Genomic DNA, 19,635 nt, shown 5'->3' with positions numbered 1-19,635 from the left:
TAGACCAGTATTTTAATTTCTTGGCTGCAGATAGGTATTTCACTAGTTTTCTTTACTTAGAATGAATTTTTACTGAAAATTGTGTTATGAAAAAAAGCAAGATGAATAATACACACTGGGTCTACAACTCTGTAAATAAGGTGGTCATATTGACTGGTAATAAACTGCACATGTGTGGATTATCTTAAATTGTCATATTGAGCTCAATTTTTAAATGTATAAAATATAGTCACTTTAAAATGGGCACTAAAAGATATTGAATGATCCCAGTGTATCTGCAAGTGTTAAGTGAGCACAGATTCCTCACTAAATTAGGCACTTAGCACACTTTCATTGACAACTCCTACACTAAGGTTAACTAGTGAAATAATACAGACTTTGAAAAAACTTCTATTTTGACAGTTTGTTGCATATTCTAAGGACCCAGACATAAGGCTTGGTGGCCCGTCTCTTGTTTTTCCTGGTTTATGACTTTCGGCTTTGTGGAATACGGCTGAGATGAAAGGATTTCTTGACGATGCAAACTACTCCGTTGGCCTGTTGGATGAAGGAACAAACCTTGGAAATGTTATTGATAACTATGTTTATGAACATACCCTGGTAAGTGTGCCATATCACAATTCTCAGATACAGTGTTTATAAATTTCTGAGTTCTAAAACATTGCTCTGTTTCCAGGATGTTAGTCTGATAAAAGTACTTTTCTTCAGATGTTACCTTTTCCAGGTTGTCTTAATTTGATGCCCCCACTTCCCTTGAGTAGTGATGAAGTTTTCTTTCTAGCCCACATTAAAACAAATGCTTCCTAACAGCTCTTTCACTGCTGTGCATTTTAGCACTCAGCTCTCGTGTGTTCTGTTTTCTTGATATGTTGCTGTCCTCCTAGTCACTACATGGCTTCTTACTAATTTTTCTCAACTATATGCTTGAGTAGATTGTAATTTATGTTTCAGTTAATCTTGGTTGTATATTGGCTGAGAAGTTGATAAGTTACACAGAATGCTTACTCTCTATTGCACCAAGTGTCAGCTTCTACAGACTCATATTCACTGCTATGTAAGATTATTTTTGTTTTGTACTTAGTGATAGAATTAACTTTATTGCCTTACTGATAAAATTTGCTTCTTTTTTGGAGCTGATTCCCCATATTCCTCAAATTTGTTGAAAAATTGTTTTCATGTTATTGGTGTTCACTAATAGGATACCAAAAAACTTCTCTTGACCTTTACTGATGTGCTCAAATCTCCCCACACCTCAGCAAAATCCCTTTCTCTTTCTTCTGCCATCAAAATTTGGGGGGGGGGGGGGGAGTGACACTTGTCATGCTGTTCAGTCTATTGTATAACCAAGCCATTCTACAGTTAATTCTCTCCTGTCACTAGGGAACCTCCTAGTGGAAGTGTGCTGACCTTTCTCTTCTCTAATTTTTGTAACATTCTTTGTAGGTCAGATAATGATCTTTGAAATATTCCTTTCATTCATTCTTGTCCTACAATCTTGAATTATCCCACATTCAGTAACATTTAGTGAGGGTTAGTCTGAAACCGTTTTCTCTCCTAGCAGTGTCATCTAATTATATGGCTCAAGAGTGATTACAACCGAACATCTTGTGGGTTGTTTTGTTTTTAAATCCCAGTTCTCTTGCTGGTAGCCATAGTTGCCTTTTTTTTTTTTTGTTTTTTGTGTGTTTCTTTTTTGGGGGGTTAAAAATAAATTTTCTGTCTCTAGAACATTAGGGATGGCATATCTTGAAAGGATGGAGTAACTTGAGTATAACTGTCCCATATCTGCCATGCAAAAACCATAATTTCCAATCATGTCTATTTCCTGGTCAGTATGTTCCAATAATGTACATTTTCAGGTGTGTATTAAAGAACTGAAAGCAGTAATACTGTCTTCGTGGCTTTTCAAACAATATTTAGATGTGTATTATAAATATTTTTATTTTTTTAAAGATATTTATTTGACAGCAACAGAGGGAACACAAGTGGGGGGGGCGGGCAGTGTGAGAGGGAGAAGCAGGCTTCCCACTGAACAGGGAGCCCAATGCGGGGCTCCATCCCAGGATCCTGGGATCATGACCTGAGCCGAAGGCAGACGCTTAAGGACTGAGCCACCCAGGAGCCCCTATAAATAAGATTATTGTCTGCCGTCCAACCTTACTGCTTTGCCTGACATGTTATAGTCCTTTTACCCCTAGGGTAGCTATGTTAAAATCATTTTATAGATCTCCCAGATCCCTAATTAAAATCTGTTTCTAGTTTTGAGGGAAGAATATCCTTAATCAGGTTTATCTCACATTTAGTGTGCTAGTGTATTTTTTAAATATAATTTTGTCATCTCTTTGTCATCTCTACTAACTTTGTCTCCTTAAACATCAGTTCCTAATGTTGCTTTGTTGTTTTACCATCCTGTTGTTAGGTGCAATTTATAATGGAGATATGTAGCTTATTTTGTTAACATTCCTGATTCTACTCACTGTAATAGGAAATTAGATCCTGACCTATCAAAGTGAATATACTTTAAACAGCATAGGAAAGCATGGAATGAAACAGGTGGTCTCCTCCTCCTCTACTCCCCCAAATGGAGACAATTATGAAGTAGAAAGTCCCTATAATTGATAATTTTTTAAAAAGCAAAGTAGAGAATATTTTATATGCCAGCTTAGCGCAGAAAGAAGTCAAGTTTAAAAAGAAAAAGGTGTTTGGATTCTCCTGTGTTTGCTGAATCTAGCTTAATTACTCTTAAGCCTTAAATGTAGTAGTGTATGTAAATGTATATATCGGCTCATTTGTGGAGGAAAAAAGGAGTTCTTTACTACTTACGGTACTCTTATTTTCAATAGTTCTTTGATTTTTTTTTTCCATGATCATAACAGACGGGGAAAAATGCATTTTTTGTGGGAGATCTTGGAAAGATTGTGAAGAAACACAGTCAGTGGCAGAACATAGTGGCTCAGATAAAGCCATTCTACACAGTAAAGTGCAACTCTGCTCCAGCTGTACTTGAGATTTTGGCAGCTCTTGGAACTGGATTTGCTTGCTCTAGTAAAGTAAGTATTTTTCATTATTTTGTCACTGAACTGCAACGTTTTAGAACTCGACTTTAACTTTTGGTTACAGTAGTTAGAAAAATTGCAAGAAGTCTCAGTTTTGGATGTTTTTAAACTCTTGTGTAAATTTGCCGCCTAATGGAAATTTACAGACTTTTCAGGTGTACCAGTGAAAGGAAAGTTTCAGTGAGAAGAGACTTTAAAAAGCTGTTTTTTTTTTTTATATCTTTAATCAGGAACTTTTTATTTGTTCCTCATTCTTAGGTTAGAGCTAGCTAGACCATTAACTTCCAATGAGAGCAAAATAATTCTAAACCATGAGATTTCTCTGATGGTAGTTACCTTTTTGAAGGATTTTAACACAGGTAGTGTAAAGTATAAAGTAGTAATTAAATGAAAAGTAATAGAAATGTTGCTTTTTAGATGACACTATTTAAAATGTTTTTATAGACTGAAATGGCTTTAGTGCAAGAATTGGGCGTATCTCCAGAAAACATCATTTATATAAGTCCTTGCAAGCAAGTGTCTCAAATAAAGTATGCAGCAAAGATTGGAGTGAACATCATGACTTGTGACAATGAAGTTGAATTGAAGAAAATCGCACGTAATCACCCAAATGCTAAGTAAGTGTAAAACTAAGTATTATGGCTTAGGGTTTGGGTTTGTCTTTGGCTTGGGAAAAGTACATTTATGTAGAGCAGTGGTGTGTATTATAATTATTTTTTTTAACTTATTTAAAATTCCTATATGGAAAATGCTAATAGCATTTTATTGGCTGCCCACTTCTGATCCTTCTTGTAGAGATGGGATGAGATAAGGACAGTTCGGAATATGAATTTATATTCTTTAATTCAAGGAAGAAAATGTGGTTGTTGGAATAATAAAATGAGGGCCACAGCTGTATTTTCATAATCACATCAACCCCTACTAGTTATTTATCATGTTGGGGACAGGATGTTTGTTGGTCAGCTTCTTTTCCTAGTTGGCTGAGGATTTAATCTGCCTTTGGCTGTAGTTCCTAAGTGTTTGTCCTTAGTGACATTGTCTTAGGAACCTAGTCTGTAGATGGGTTTCTTTTTTTAAGACCCACTCTTCTCTTTGAATAGGAAGTTTAACATATTTTTTTTTACTTGTACGTGCATGTATCACAAGATTTTTTTTAATTAAAAAGTTTACTTTTTAAAAGCAAATTTCGTGAACTGGTATGTCAACACTTTAGGATCTACTAAAATTGTATTAGTACAAAATTGCTTTTTAATGGGTTATTACATGTGTTCCTGAAAATGTATCATATCCATATTTTCCTTGTACATTTATAATTTTCTTACTGACTTTGATGGTATTCTTAGGTGTCCTGACAGGATTGAGTACCCTGAAAACCTTTGTTTGGATAAAGGCCTTTTGGGGGAAATTTTAGTGAACCACTTGTCTCTAGAAAAATCTTTCTGTTACTGTGATCTTCTGAAGATAAGCCGTGATTTGGGGTTACTGTGTTAATTGTAAAGTGGATGGTACATTCTTAATAGAGCTCATTCTACCCATAGGAAGAATAATTTGCTTTTATGAGACTTAACCCCTTTTGATCAGCAGTCATTCATCAGGACTTCCTTGGGAAAACAGTCTTACAAAACAGCATTTGCATATTTGTGGGTTTTAGCAGTTTGTAATTACTTGAGTATCTCCTGAGACCGTCTCAATCATTTGTCTTGGTTGTCATGATTTGGAAGAAAATACCAAGTAGATTTGAATCAGTATCTAAAAGGCTACTGTTTAGACACATAAAATAACTCGAAGCTTGCCAATTTTTTTAATAAGATGGAAGAGATTAATAGGAATTTTCAGAATAAGTGGTAGAAGATTAGCTGGAACAATTTAGGAAACTTGAAACATGTAAAAGCCCTGATATTTTTCACTGAAAGACAATGATGGCATTGCTATTCAATTTAGTCTCTCTAGGTGGTTTTATGGACTGATGGACTTCATTTGAAAGTAATGTCGTCTTTCATTGCAGAGCCCAACTGACTCTTGCTGCTACAACAGAGTCTTAACTTCCTGCATTTTCCAAATTCCCATCCTTGTAAGCTTCATGCTTTAGGCCCTAATGGCTAGTTTTTTCTCTATACAGGATTGTTTTTCATTAGGTTCACTTGATTCAACCGTCGCTGGATTTGGGAGCAATGGCAACATAATCAACATACTTCCTACAATCTTCAGGCTTCACATGTGCTGATGATGATGTAAACCAACTCTGCCCCAATCATCTTCCCCTTCTCTTAGGGTCTTACTACATATTGCAACAGAAGATAATATTGGAAGCGAAGAGGGTAACATGAAGTTTGGCACTACCCTGAAGAACTGTAGGCATCTCTTGGAATGTGCTAAGGAACTTGATGTCCAAATTATTGGGGTTAAGTGAGTATTTTGTTTTAAGCTTCCATCTTGTGATAAATCTTTGTCTTTCTGAGGATAGATTATTTAACACTTCATTTGCATGAAGTCTGATAGATTGAATTTTCAGTTTAATATTTATTTTTTTAGTCTAGGAAAAACAAGTATGTTTTATCCTTCATATAATTTTGTACATATACCTCCCCCTTCCCTAATTAAAAGATAAAATAATAAATAAAAATTCATTTAGGTTAGTAATGTAAAACCACTCCTTTTAAATTGAAGGGAGAGGTTATACTAGAATTCTAAAGAATACCAAAATAATATTCATCTGAGTTGTCATTTGGTTTTTTTTTTCACCCCATCTTTAAATTTTTTTCCTTCTCTTTTTAATCCCTTGGGCACACCAATACGACGCTGTGTTACTTTCTTGATTTTTATGTGTGCAGAAATGGATACCCAGATTTAATGATTTGACCATAATCTCAGAACTGATCTGAGTCAGATCTGGAGCACAAAGCTCCACAGTTTTTGAGATGCCAGTCCATTGCTAATCTTATTACAGTACAAGATCTTGCTTTTTAAATATAAAGATGGATAAAGAACCACCACTGTTAAGTTTAATTCTGTCTTAGGTGAAAAATATTGACATATATTTGAGAGTTCTCATATTTCTATTTTTTAAAGTTAATATACAGTAAAATTGACTTGGGTTTATACTTTATATGAATTTAATAAATTTGTGTAACCACTGCCACGATCAGGATACAGAACCATATTTCAATTAAATTTTAAGTATTCTGTTCTGAATTTCTGATAAGTATCTCTTAAGTAATACTAACAAGTGTTAGTAATACTCAGCTGAATTAATGTTCGTTTTTATTTCACAGTAGACATTTTTTTATTTCATCAGATAAAACTATCCATTCAAATTAAAGATTTCATGACCCAATTTTATTGCTGGTGCTTGTTACTTTACTATGTATACATAAAAGCATGCCCTTATCTGATAGTTATAAAGCCTGTCTGATAACTCATTGTTAAAAATTCTTTATAAAGTTACAGTATTACTCAAACATTGTCTTTTCTGAAAGGCTGGTTATTAGAACTTGGATAATTAGAGCCTTGTGCTTCCAATTCTTTAAATATTTGCTAAGGTTACTGTGTCAATATGGTGAATGAGAACTGAAAAGAATTATGGGAAGGGCCTCTGAAATGTACTGATGCTTTAAATTTATTACTCTTTCTTCCAGATTTCATGTTTCAAGTGCTTGCAAAGAATCTCAAGTATATGTACATGCTCTATCTGATGCTCGATGTGTGTTTGACATGGCTGTAAGTTTTTCTCCTTAAATTATTTTGATATTTTAAGCCAGGATCTTATTTTTCCTTTTTTCTTCATCTCTTCTCAAAGATTTTATTCATTTGAGAGTGAAAGTGCGTGCACCCAAGTGCGCATGCCCCAGAGCAGGGGGTGGAGCAAGAGGGAGAGGGATGAGCAGACTCCCAAGCAGCAAGAGTTCTATACAGTCAACATTTTTTAAGTGGGTAAAGGGATGAAATAGTAATTTACTTGCATATGTCTATAATACAGTGCAGACATCATCAGGAAGACGGTATATACACAACACTGAATAAATCTATTTCTGTTGGTAGAGACCCAGAACCATTGCCATACTAAGGATTAGAACAGATATTAGTTGGGAAGGGGTTTTTGAAATGTCCTTGTAGTCATAGCAGTTTGGATAAGCATTTAAAGTATTTTTTTTCCATCTCTAGGGAGAATTTGGCTTCACAATGAACATGTTAGATATTGGTGGAGGCTTCACAGGAACTGAATTTCAGTTGGAAGAGGTAAACTTTGTTCAGTGGATGGATATACTGGAATAATCTCATTTCTTTGCTACTTAAGTGGTAGATATAGACAAGGGTTTAACAATGGCAGGAAATAAACCCTGTAACAAACATCTGCTTAAAATTTGATTCTAAGAAGATGAAGAGGCAATGAGAAGATCTAGCTAACTTTGAAAAGCTTAATAAAATTCTATGAACTCTATAGCATAACTTAAAAAAGTTTGTATTCAGTTTCTGCTCTAATGGAGTACTTGATAGTACAAATAAATTTATAATTTGGACAGTTATAAGCTGTTTTATCCGATACACATTACTAATCTTCCTGCTCTGCCTTCCATCCCTCATTCTGTAATATCTGGAAACTGATTTGATGTTTTGCTCCTTCATTGCTGTTGTTTAGGAGTATAGAAACATGACTTTAAACAGTCACCAGTAGCTATTTGCTATTGGGATTATGAAATTTTTAAAATTAATGCCATTCTGATAATATAAACTTTGATGTCTCAAAAGTCTGCTTAATTGCTTGAAGATAACTGGTAAATCAACTTTCTGGTCTGTAATTGGAACTACTTTGGTTTTAAATTTTCTAGGAAACCTATCAATCTCTTAATGTGACTTATCTAGTTCAATATTGAAATCATAATGTGGCGTTTAAAATTCATAGGTTAATCATGTTATCAGCCCTTTGTTGGATGTCTACTTTCCTGAAGGATCTGGCATTAAGATAATCTCAGAACCTGGAAGCTACTATGTGTCTTCTGCATTTACACTTGCAGTTAATATCATTGCAAAGAAAGTTGTTGAAAATGATAAATTTTCCTCTGGAGGTAAGTTACAAAGTTTATGATTTTGTTTCTGTTCGATAAATTCATCTTCAAACTAATAGCAATTATCTGATACTAGTCGAGTGTAAAATACTGTAGGACATGGACATTTATGGATTATGAGGTTGTGGGTGATCTTTAGCCAGCTGTAAGCAGCTGGGGAGCATTTTAAAATGCCCTCTGAAGTTGCCATAAGACCTCTGAAATCTAACTCTTGGTTCTGATGTTTAGATATGCATATTTTATTTATTATTATCATTTTTTTGGAGACACCCCAAGCCCATGTGAGGTTAGGGTGGGGCAAAGGGGGAGAGAGAGTTTTAAGCAGACTCCCTGCCCAGTGCAGAGCCTGAGATAGGGCTCAATCTCATGACCCTGAGATCATGATTTCAGCCAAAATCAGAAGTCAGTTGCTTAACCGACTGAGGCACCCAGGTGTCCCTAGTTATTCTTAGATAAACTTCCCCCAGATGATTGATTGTCCTATCTTGTTAAGAACCAGTGTTTTATTGTAATGTCTCTTGTCCTGTTCCTCTTAGTCAGATGAGTCACTGGGAGGATTTACTTTATACTTTTTTACAGAACAATGGCCAACAGAGTCAATCTGTCTCTAGTCAAACCAACAAAAAGGCACTAGACAATCTGTCTTGCTGACAAATACCACTTTAAAAAACGTAGAAAGTACTGTTCTACATTAAGAAGACTTTATTCCTATAGTTTTTTTTTTCCTTAAGTTAGAAGAATAAGGGTTTTTAAAATCTCTCAAAGTTGAAGAGCTGCAAGAATAATACAAGGAACTTCCCATTCTGATCACTTGGTTAAGATGGTGTCAGGTGGGTTTCTTCATTATAAAGCGGAAAGATAATTTGTAAATAACGTTTTTCTTTTCATACTTTCACCCCATTAGTTTTAACATCAGTGAATTTCTGACTCCATTATTCAGTCTAAGGATAGCTTTCCCTATTTATAATAGTTTAGACTCCTAGATACTTACTGGATAGATTATATAATCGATTATTTTTATTTACTATCCAAAATTGGGGTCCTTTTGACATGCCCCCATCATTCCCTGAGTGGTTCTTTATTTCATGGTACATCAAGATGTTGGTTCTTTACCTGCCTCAGTCCTAGAATTGGCTATTTCTCCAAGGAGAGTGGTATTTTAAAAACCAAGAAAGGAGTGAGTATTGGTTGTGCTCACTACTTCTGACGCATCATTTCATCTAGGCTTTCTCACTGAACAGAACCAGGAAACGGGTGTGTGCATATATATACATAGTACACATAACTATATATCATCAAAAGCTGCGCATGCAGTATACCACATGGTGCATTCTGTTTTTCCTTACGTATTGTAACTCTTCCCAACAGTGAGAAACCTAGCTCCCATTATCCTATACCTACACACATTTGCTTAAGTCTGGAATATGCATATGTTTCCTGAATAGCTAACTCACACCACCGTAAATAACCAAACCACTTAACCTGTAGTTAGGTATCTGTTGAGGGTTGGTTTTTGACATAAGATTTTACTCCCTGTATAAAAATTTAAGTGATAATTTGATAAATTAGTGAAAGCATATACTGACATCCCTATAAAAACGTAAATTTCGTATCAGAATTTTTTCTTCCCAGGTTTGTTCCTTTGCCAGACAGTCATTACTGTGACGGCTTTTGCACCATTGAGTAGTTTGGGCTGCCCTCAAACTTCATATAAATGGAATCATCTAGCATGTATTTTAGGACAGCTCAGTATAGGGGTGCCTGGGTGGCTCAGTCGTTGAGTGTCTGCCTTTGGCTCAGGTCATGATCCCAGGGTCTTGGGATTGAGCCCTGCATCGGGCTCCCTGCTCCGTGGGAAGCCTGCTTCTCCCTCTCTCACTCCCCCTGCTTGTGTTTCTCTCTCTCTCTCTCTCTCTCTCTCTCTCTGTCTCTCTCAAATAAATAAAAATAATCTTAAAAAAAAAAAGCTCAGTATAATGTCTGATTGAACTACTTTGTTTCATGTTTATTGCTAATATTCCACTGTGAATAGACAATTTATCCATTATCTTTGCTGATGAATATTTGGTTGTTTCCAGTTCTGGGCTATTATGAATAAAACATAACATTCTTGTTTAAGTCTTGTGGACATTTTTCATTTCATTGGGGAAATGACTAAGAATAGAATTGCTGGGTCACAGTAGATGTTTTTAAAGATTTCAAAGTGGTATTTTACTCTCCCACTGGTGGTTTATATGTGCAAGTTCTGATCCCCCACTTCTATTGATTTTTTTGTATTGTCATTTTTTAATTTTATCCATTCAATAGGTGTGTGGTGGTGGAAGCTCATTGTACTTTTAATTTGTATTTACCTGGTTACTTCTGTAGAGCACTTTTTTCATGTGTTCATTGGTCATCTTCCTTTGTGAAGTATGTTTTCAGTTTTTTAGGCTGTTTTAAGGTATGATAGTATATATTAGGTTTTTTCAAGTTAATTTAAATATTTGGGGAAATGTGAAAACTGAGTATTCTATAAATATTCAGTCTGCTATGCCTTACATAGTTTTAACTGTATTAGACATTTTAGTGTAAATTCATCCTCATTTTTTCTGCTTTATTTCAGTAGAAAAAACCGGAAGTGATGAACCAGCCTTCATGTATTACATGAATGATGGTGTTTATGGTTCTTTTGCAAGTAAACTGTCTGAGGACTTAAATACCATTCCAGAGGTTCACAAGGCAAGTTGTATTACAAATAATAGAACTGCTTATTTGGCAGTTTATTAACCGACTTTTTTTTTTAAGGTGCATCCCAATTTTTGGAGGAATACTTTAGGATGGGGAATATTGCCCTTTTTTGAGGATTTGCCTTCCTTAGATGGAGTTAAGAAGCATCATTGCCCTTCTAGGCCTGCCTTTTATAGGCATATTGAATCTGATCTAATGAAAAATCCACCCTCAGATTCAATACCTGTATGAACATGAGTAAAAACTTAATTTAAAAAGTTTCTTTTTCCCTGACAGAAATACAAGGAAGATGAGCCTCTGTTTACAAGCAGCCTTTGGGGTCCGTCCTGTGATGAGCTTGATCAAATTGTGGAAAGCTGTCTTCTTCCTGAGCTGAATGTGGGAGATTGGCTTATCTTTGATAACATGGGAGCAGATTCTCTCCATGAACCATCTGCTTTTAATGATTTTCAGAGGCCAGCTATTTACTACATGATGTCATTTAGTGATTGGTAAGGTACTGTTTTCATTTTAAAGCTGATTGGATATTTGAGGTGACATTAAATGTTGGCTAATAATTTTAATTCTGTAACAAATGCCTAACTTACAAGTAATAGCAAAATGCTCCTCTGTTCAGGGTTATTGGAAGACTCGTTCCTTTATGATCTGATTTCATTGTCTACTTGTTATGTGTTAGTGTGGTCTTTGTGCTTAAACTTAGAATTACGGTTTTGTGTTTGGTTTTTTGAAAGGTATGAGATGCAAGATGCTGGAATTACTTCAGACACAATGATGAAGAACTTCTTCTTTGTGCCTTCTTGCATTCAGCTGAGCCAAGAAGATAGCTTTTCCTCTGAAGCTTAAACAGGCATCAGTGCTTCTTTAGATCTGAAGTTGCAGGTTAAGCTTGTCTGGTCTACATTCCAGTGTGAAACAAATTCAAACAATCTTACTCTGTTAATTCTATTGGAAACAAAATCTATTAGTAATAGCTATTTGGGACCAGACAAAATCAGCTTTCATCTATAATTCATTGGGGGGTAATTGGGAGATTTAGATAATGTATCCAGATTTAAACTTACCAGTTTGTCCTACCCCTTAAGCATTTAAAATAAAATATGCAACAAAATGGATGACTTAGTGGAGATGGAAGCCCATTAATTGGGTTCCCCATTAAATCGTTTACATACAAGTACACAGTTTTTATACTAAGGATTCATGTTGAAAAGTCTTGTAAAGTTAAATGTCTTTCACCCAGATATATCAAATGTCAGTGGAAGACCAGTGTGACTTCATTAGATACGTTTAGTGTATTTAGAATGTGTAAATTTGTGCTTTGAACTGTAGTTTAATAAATGTAAAATTGCATCATAGTATTTGTTGTATTTGACCTAATGTAACCCTTGTATGATTGCAATAAAATTTTGTGTAGATTTTACTGTTTTTTCAGGCTAAAACTTTGGGAAAGGGGGCTAGCTAGCAAAGGTAGTTTTGAAATAGATGTGTATATGGACTGTTTTGAAGGTTTTGTTTTTTTTTTCCTTTATAGCCATTTAAGTTTAGTTTGGCTCAGTACATTTTTTTCAGTTATTTAAATAGTAATTTAAGTAAAATGTTTGGTAAATCATTGTGAAGTTCAGATTCCTTATGGAGAGTTGATGTGCAGTAAGCATGATGTTTAACAATTTTAACACCAAAAATGTTAATTCTGCATAAACCAATTGTAATAATAGGTGTTTCTGTATAGATAGAATGCATAGAATACCTTAGTAAATCTTTGAATCACAAATCTTTCGGCTGAAATGGAAGATTCTATTAAATACTTTGAATAAACCTGGGGTGGGGGAGGGAAATAAAATCGCAGAAAACTCTGCAGCGCACTAAAACTTAAAGAAGGGCTACATCTATATCCAGAAACCTGATGCTCTTTTGCACGGAATACTATTTAAATTCAGAGTTGTAAGGGGGTAGGGTGAAGCACACCTGTTCTCAATTTCTTAATTGCAAAGATTTCAGACTTTAGTAGGAGTTTGTTTTTAGTTACACTTAGTTTCTTGTTATTTCCCATTTGTTCAGCTTAGTAATTTTAATTCTTTTCATACTAAAATTTTGTGACTGGGGGAAGGGAGTTAGCATTACTAACCTGACAGTTGTTGCCAGGAGTTTGCTTTGTTCACTGCTAGTATATTAGTAATCCTAGATCTCAGAATCACAGTAGTAATAAACAACAGGGGTCATTTTTTCCTAACTTACTCTATGTTCAGATGTGGAATTTCTGTCTCCCAAGAGGAAATGTGACTTCACTTTGGTGCCAATGGACAGAAAATTCTACCTGTGCTACATAGGAGAAGTTTGGAATGCACTTAATAGCTGGTTTTTACACCTTGATTTCAAGGTGGAAAGAAATTGATCATGAATCTCTAATAAATTTCAATCTAAACCAGTAGGTGCTTAATATTTTTGATTTGATTGATGCCCATTTGAATTTCATGGGTTCTAATAATTAAATTTAAGACCCCAGTCCATTGTCATCTATGATTACCCTTGGACTTTACCAAGGTATAATACGGGGTTTTATGCAAAATTCCAAGCTACATGCAACTTTTTTTTAACCGTAATAAAGAGGAGGAATTATTCCCAGTCTTCTTTACATGTTGTGCTTTGTGGTCCAGAAATGGCAGACCTTTTAGAAGATGGTACAACTTTGAGTCCTTGGCTTGACATACATCTCTGAGCTTCATGGCATGTCAACTTTGCCATATTCATAGGAGAGTTCTATGTATAACGGCTCAGAGTTGCAAATTTCACATGTGAATGAGATGGTAACTTTAAGAAATGTCTGTATTGTATTTGAAGACTGTTTGCCATAAATCTGAAGTTTGAACTTATGTATTTCAATTTGGTATGCTAAAAAGTACTGAATTAATGTAACAATCCTTTTTTTTAATGATATTGTAATCTCAGTTCAGAATTTAACTGAAAATATAAAACCCAAATGATTTCTATATAGTAAATTGAACTGTAAAGGTAATTTGTGTGTGATTCTGAATACACAAGATAAAATGTTTTTATTCCTCCTTATGTTTTACTTTGGCTTCTATCATGAAAGAGTTAATTGTGCATATCAACTTTGTATATATTTTAACTTACAAGCATTCTTTCAGAATCTTTATTATAAAGTAGCAAATCTGATAAAATGATGCTGGGCATTACATATGAAAGATTTTGATAAAGTTCAATACATGTAAGCACTAAGATGTTTCCAGGGCCATGTCTTCTAGACCCATTAATTGGCCAGCCTCTTAAATTTTAAGCTTAGACTTAAATAAAATTGATTTATATAAGTTAATAAAATTGATTTATATAAGTTAAGGTAGGTATTCCAAGTAATTGTGGGCACTGTAACATTCAATGCAAATATTGTAGTTAAGAAGCCACTCACTGTTAAATCTTTTTTGTCCCTTGTTGGGGACTTTGTATTTTCTCACTGTAGATACTAGCAACTTGACCAACAGTATAGTAAGAATACTTGCTTACTTGGCTTCAGAGTATAAGATCAGAAAAGAATTAGTAGCCTTCCACATTCAAGTTGTGAATAAATTCTCCAAATACTTCAATTCCTGTCTTGTCCATCCTGAAGGCAGAATAAAAGAATGGTGTATTTGCAGATTCAGGCTTTCATAATGGGAATAAACCTAGCCTAGGAATAAGAAACGAAAAGCGGTTCTGGTCTTTACTGCCACTGCTGGAGGCTAATCTATACCTACTTAAAATAATAAGCTACCAACTTTAAGGTGGTTGTATTTCATAACAAGTTATGATTTTTGGACCTTTTTACTCTGCTGGGACTGCAATCAGATTTGAGTAAGGGTGGTGTGGATTTGATTTTTTTTTTTTTTTTTCCTCCTAGCTCTTTGTTGCTAATTCAGGACAGGAGAAAGTATTGAAATAGGAAAGCATTTTAAGTTTTTTTTTTTTTTTTTTTTTTTTTTAAAGATTTTATTTATTTATTTGACAGAGAGAGACACAGCGAGAGAGGGAACCCAAGCAGGGGGAGTGGGAGAGGGAGAAGCAGGCTTCCCGCGGAGCGGGGAGCCCGATGCGGGGCTCGATCCCAGGACCCTGGGATCATGACCTGAGCCGAAGGCAGACGCTTAACGACTGAGCCACCCAGGCACCCCAGCATTTTAAGTTTTAAAGAAATTCTGGTAATGTATGATCATCTATTTGGGCAAGTTAAAGTTAATCTGAAAAGTAGCAGTGCCTACTCTTAAATGTTAATTGGGGAAATTTCTTTTTCCTTTGCTTACTACAAATTGTACATACTATTGTAGATCTTAATCATAGTTCACATCTTCACCGAGAACAGAGAACACAAAACAGCTTCAGGCTCCAGGCACTCTGTCCAGTGTTACACAGTTGAAGAATTTACTTTTATCTGTTGGAAACTGAGACTGGGCAAACTTCTTAAAAATGACAGTGAATAGAAATTTAACATGCTCATTTTGTGTGTGTTATAACTCCTGAATTCTTTGACCTAACTTCAGCTTCAAAAGCAATTCCATTGTTGAGTGGTCTTTCAAATCCTGGTTCTACCATAATACTGCTTATGCCTGTCAAAACCCTGTGCAGTTGATGGCCTAGTTTGAGAAGTTTGCCACTGGATCAATTACAGAAAGTTTGAAAAGTTAAGAATCTGCAGTTGACAGATGAAGTGATCATGCATTGCCCCCCTCCCCATGTTGTGCAAGAGTGCAAAAGAAAATCTTGGAGTAAACTAGTAGGCTATTACTCATTAAATTTAGGCCCAGGTAAATTAAAGCTTTTCCTAAATAATAGTGCCAGACTCTGGTGTATGCCTGTGCCTAAAACTTTGCCACCACTCAGTTTTTAGCAGCAGTATGTAAAAGCAGGGATACTTGACTAAAGGTTGGGAATTTTCCCTGGATTTCATTGATTTCCTCCCATCTATTCTGTCTTAAATTGTTTTCTGGGGGGTTTTCTCCGCTCCGTATTCCAAGTCTGTTTTTCACTGCTGCGAATTTCCAAGCTAAGGGTGCGGTATCTTTTATCTCAGAATGTCCCTCAGCATTAATTCTTCATGACTTAAACCTACCCTCTTAAGATACTTCCCTTACTCTTCTCGACAGAAAGGAAGCGAGAGTATTTTCCAGGTTTGAATTTTCTCCTTTTCTAATTCTACAAGGATGTAACAACTTGCTGGGGTGAGAGGAGCACTTTATTGGTTCCCCAAAAAGCATCATTTAAAAATGGATGAGTGTTCCCTTCATGTTGCCTGGATAAGAACTGGGTTTAGAGTTAGACCGAAGAGGGGAGGGCATTGGAGTGTAAAGCTGGATGAGAGAAGTTCACATTGAGGAAAATATTCCCAAGTAGGATGATGCTCTGTCCCCTCCCTTTTATGTACAGTCAGTGTTGCTATAATTTGACCTGCTTCCCTAAAAAGGGTTACACTCTGAAGTTGCACCACAGGTTGTTGGAAAATGTTAGGTTCAGAGCACAACACTGTGAGTGCAACATTATATGGATAGTAACATTAAAACCTCAGTACAGTTTTACACTTAGTTAAATACACAAGTGGAACAAACCATAGCACTTGGAGAAAGACCCAAGGTTTGTGGAAGTGAGAGGGTTGCAGACTTGTGAAGTGATGGAAGAAGGGTTATCTGAAATTGGAAAGTTCTAACACCAGTTGTGGATGGGTGTGACTCCTAACACTTGGTGAACTGAGGTGGCTGGTAGGTATTTGAGGAATGTGCATTTTTGTATAATCCTAAGCTTGATTCACCTGGGTGTTGGATTCTGCTTTCACTAATGTTTCTAGAAGACAAAAATACTAAGTACCATGAAGTTCATGTTACCAGTCGTCCCTAATAAAACCAATCACCTTGGAACAAAGCGGTCTCAAAACGTTGTAGAGCTTACATCACTCTGTCAGGAGGGAGTAGAATTGAAAAAAGTACCAATAAAGGATTTCATATCAAGCCTTCACCATCAGCAACCCCACTTTCCAATGACAGCAATTTGGTGGCAGTTGAGCAAATTAAACAGGACACAGACATTGGAAATAAAGCCCAGCCTTAAGCCATGCAGTCAAGGACTAACATCTCCACACACGGCACTGCTGTGTGACACACAAATGAGAAGCTGTAAGTGTCCTAGAGATTTTTCTCCTCTAATTTCCTTGTTTTGCGTTTGAACAAATAAACAACCAGATAGGTTAAGGAATTTGCCCAAGATTTTACGGCTAGAGCAGGTCAGAGCAGGGATTCCAGCACAACACTTGCTAAACCTGTGTCATTGTCTTAGCTTGGGTTTCTTGGACACAGCCACATGCAGAATGTTGGCTGGAAGTGCTCAGCCCTGCAGAAGACCTTGGAGGAGGATCCCAGTGCCCAGTCCTTAAAAAGGCTATACTGTGTCGGTTTGGTTTGGTTGATTGATTTTTAGGGCTATACTTTATTTAATGTCTAAGGTCAGAACCATAGTTTCTGCCAAGATGTGTATTCGTTGCTAGGTCTGCGGTAACAGTACCACAAACTGGGGGGCTTCAACAACAGTTTATGGTCTCAGTTCTAGAGGCTAGAATTCCAAGATCAAGGCATTCTAAGGGTTAGTGACTTGTGAGGGCCGTGAGGGAAGGGTCTTTTCCTTCTCTCCTTGCCTTGTAGATGGCCATTCTCACGTACACATGGTGTTCTCCCTGTATATATGTCTGTGCCCAAATTTCCCCTTTGATAAGGACACCAGTTATAGTGGATTAGGCTCCACCCTAATGACCTTATGTTAGTTTTAATTACATCTGCAATGACCCTATTTCCAAATAAGGTCGTATTCTGAGGTACTGAGCATTAGGACTTCAGTATGAAATTTGGTGGGACAAAGCGCAAACCAACAGGTATGCTGCCATTCAGAATGGGGCAATATCTGGACCTTGGACCCCTGGCCTGACTGCCTTGGTGGTCCCTGCCTGTCCACTCCTTCCCTCTCAGTGGCTGCTCCTTTCTTCTGCACCCTCCCTTTCTTTGCTTATTAAATGTTCCAGTTTTCCTTCTTTTATCTTTATCTTCCTTTTTTCCTATAGAGAAATCTTGTTTTTTTCCTATTATGAAATTATTTTGTTATAAAAATTGCAGTAATACAGAAAAGTATAAAGAAGATCGTTTTTAAAACTCAACCTGAAAACTCTCCATAACTGCATTTAATATTCGGTAACACTGCCTTCTAGACACCTCTGTTTTCATTCCAACATTCCAACCCCCTTTCTCCTCCCTTGGAAAAGCATAACTTCATTAACACGAGTGCCCAGCATTTTACTTCTGCCACTTCCAATCATTTTTTTCTCACCTAGAGCAGGGAACTGCCTTCAAGTATTACAGGTGGGCTATGACTTGGAGAAGAAAATCCAGGGAGACAGTCTGAAGTCAGTCCACCCCTCAGGTGAGTCCTTGGGGACACTGGCACAGTGATTCAGGAGCCTGGAAATGGTAGATTCAAATTGTACCAAAGGTGTGTGGCTACTTTGCAACTCTCCAAATGGTTCTCTAGGGGAGAGTGAAGCCCGGGGTTCAGACCTCCATGGCGTAGCCCAGAGGGCAACTGAGGGCATGAAAGCATGTCTAAGAACTAGTTCCTTAAGAGTGGCCCCTTTTTGTTCTCAGCGTGTTAAACCTTCCTCTCCGCATAACTGTTCCCAGACCAGCAGCTCAGAAGGCCCTCACCCATTTCCTTGTACCTCACTCACCATTCCCAGCTTTAGCCTGCTGACCCACATTGCATGACCCAGAGTATACACAGCATCAAACCTACCCAGACACCCATGTGAGGGCAAAGGGCACACTACAGATCATGCCTAGTTCTAGAGACTTGCCAGTTTGGGGGTACCTGGGTGGCTTAGTTGGTTGAGCGACCGACTCGATTTCGGCTCAGGTCATGATGTCTCCCCAGGTCCGGCTCTGCACTGGGTGTGGAGCCTGCTTAGGATTCTCTATCTCCCTCTTCCTCTGCCCCTCCCTGCCCCTCTAAAAAAAAAAAAAAAAGACTTGTCAGTTTGACTTCCTGTCTGTCTCGTTTTAAAAGATTTTCTTTATTCATGAGAGACAGAGAGGGAGGGGGGCAGAGGCAGAGGGAGAAGCAGGTTCCCCACAGAGCAGGGAGCCCGATTCGAGACTCGGACCTTGGGATCGTGATGCAAGCTAAAGGCAGATGCATAACCGACTGAGCCACCCAGGCGCCTTGACTTCCTGTCTCTTAACTGGACTATTTCAATAGTTTCTAGCTGGTCTCTTTGCTACCAGGAACCCCTCTCAGGCCACCATCCTTGCGGCTGCAAAGTGAGCTTCTGAAACCGTTCTGATTGAATGATTAATCTACTTTACAATCTCCCTTCGCAGTTCTGTTTGGGATCTGTGCTTTCTAGGCAGGCCTCGGTTGGCCTTAGGCACGATCTTGCTACCCCTCCCGTGAGATCTCTCAGCACCTTTCACGTAGCTTGATTCTTTCACGGCAATGCTTGAGGGAGGGTTAAACTTTATCATTTATTCATTTGATTGTTCACTCATTCTCCAAGTATCTTTTGATATTTAGAGGCCCGGCACTATTTTAACAGTAGGACAATAAACAAAATAGCCCTAAATCCCTGCCCAAATGGCACTTCCATTCCAGGGAGCCAACTAGACTTTCAACTGACTTCTAGATAATGTCTGAGAGACAAACCAGCTCCCACTTGATCTTTAGATCTGGCATACTTAGTGGTCTGAGCCTCATATCGCTCATCCAGGATGCTGCGC

The 19,635-nt window shown here is 37.0% G+C and overlaps 1 protein-coding gene across 6 annotated transcripts in view; it reads left to right on the top strand.

Annotated features, from left to right (window-relative positions):
* Positions 1-13,906, top strand: part of AZIN1 (antizyme inhibitor 1) — a 30,905-nt gene extending 16,999 nt beyond the window's left edge. For 4 of the 6 annotated variants that reach the window (XM_027605749.2, XM_027605765.2, XM_027605776.2 and 1 more), the window contains 10 exons: positions 403-600; positions 2,877-3,050; positions 3,501-3,673; positions 5,328-5,462; positions 6,692-6,773; positions 7,218-7,292; positions 7,957-8,119; positions 10,722-10,837; positions 11,123-11,337; positions 11,578-13,906. In XM_027605749.2, coding sequence (XP_027461550.1) covers positions 499-600; positions 2,877-3,050; positions 3,501-3,673; positions 5,328-5,462; positions 6,692-6,773; positions 7,218-7,292; positions 7,957-8,119; positions 10,722-10,837; positions 11,123-11,337; positions 11,578-11,689 — 1,347 coding nt within the window. In that variant the 5' untranslated portion in view covers positions 403-498 and the 3' untranslated portion in view covers positions 11,690-13,906. The remainder of the gene's footprint in view (positions 1-402; positions 601-2,876; positions 3,051-3,500; positions 3,674-5,327; positions 5,463-6,691; positions 6,774-7,217; positions 7,293-7,956; positions 8,120-10,721; positions 10,838-11,122; positions 11,338-11,577) is intronic. The other 2 variants (XM_027605795.2, XM_027605786.2) reach the window with 1 other exon arrangement.
* Positions 13,907-19,635: the final 5,729 nt, after the last annotated feature.

The sequence above is a fragment of the Zalophus californianus genome, chromosome 4 (assembly GCF_009762305.2).
Source record: "Zalophus californianus isolate mZalCal1 chromosome 4, mZalCal1.pri.v2, whole genome shotgun sequence".
In the NCBI taxonomy this organism is placed as follows: domain Eukaryota; kingdom Metazoa; phylum Chordata; class Mammalia; order Carnivora; family Otariidae; genus Zalophus; species Zalophus californianus.
This window is presented reverse-complemented; position numbering and strand designations above follow the sequence as displayed.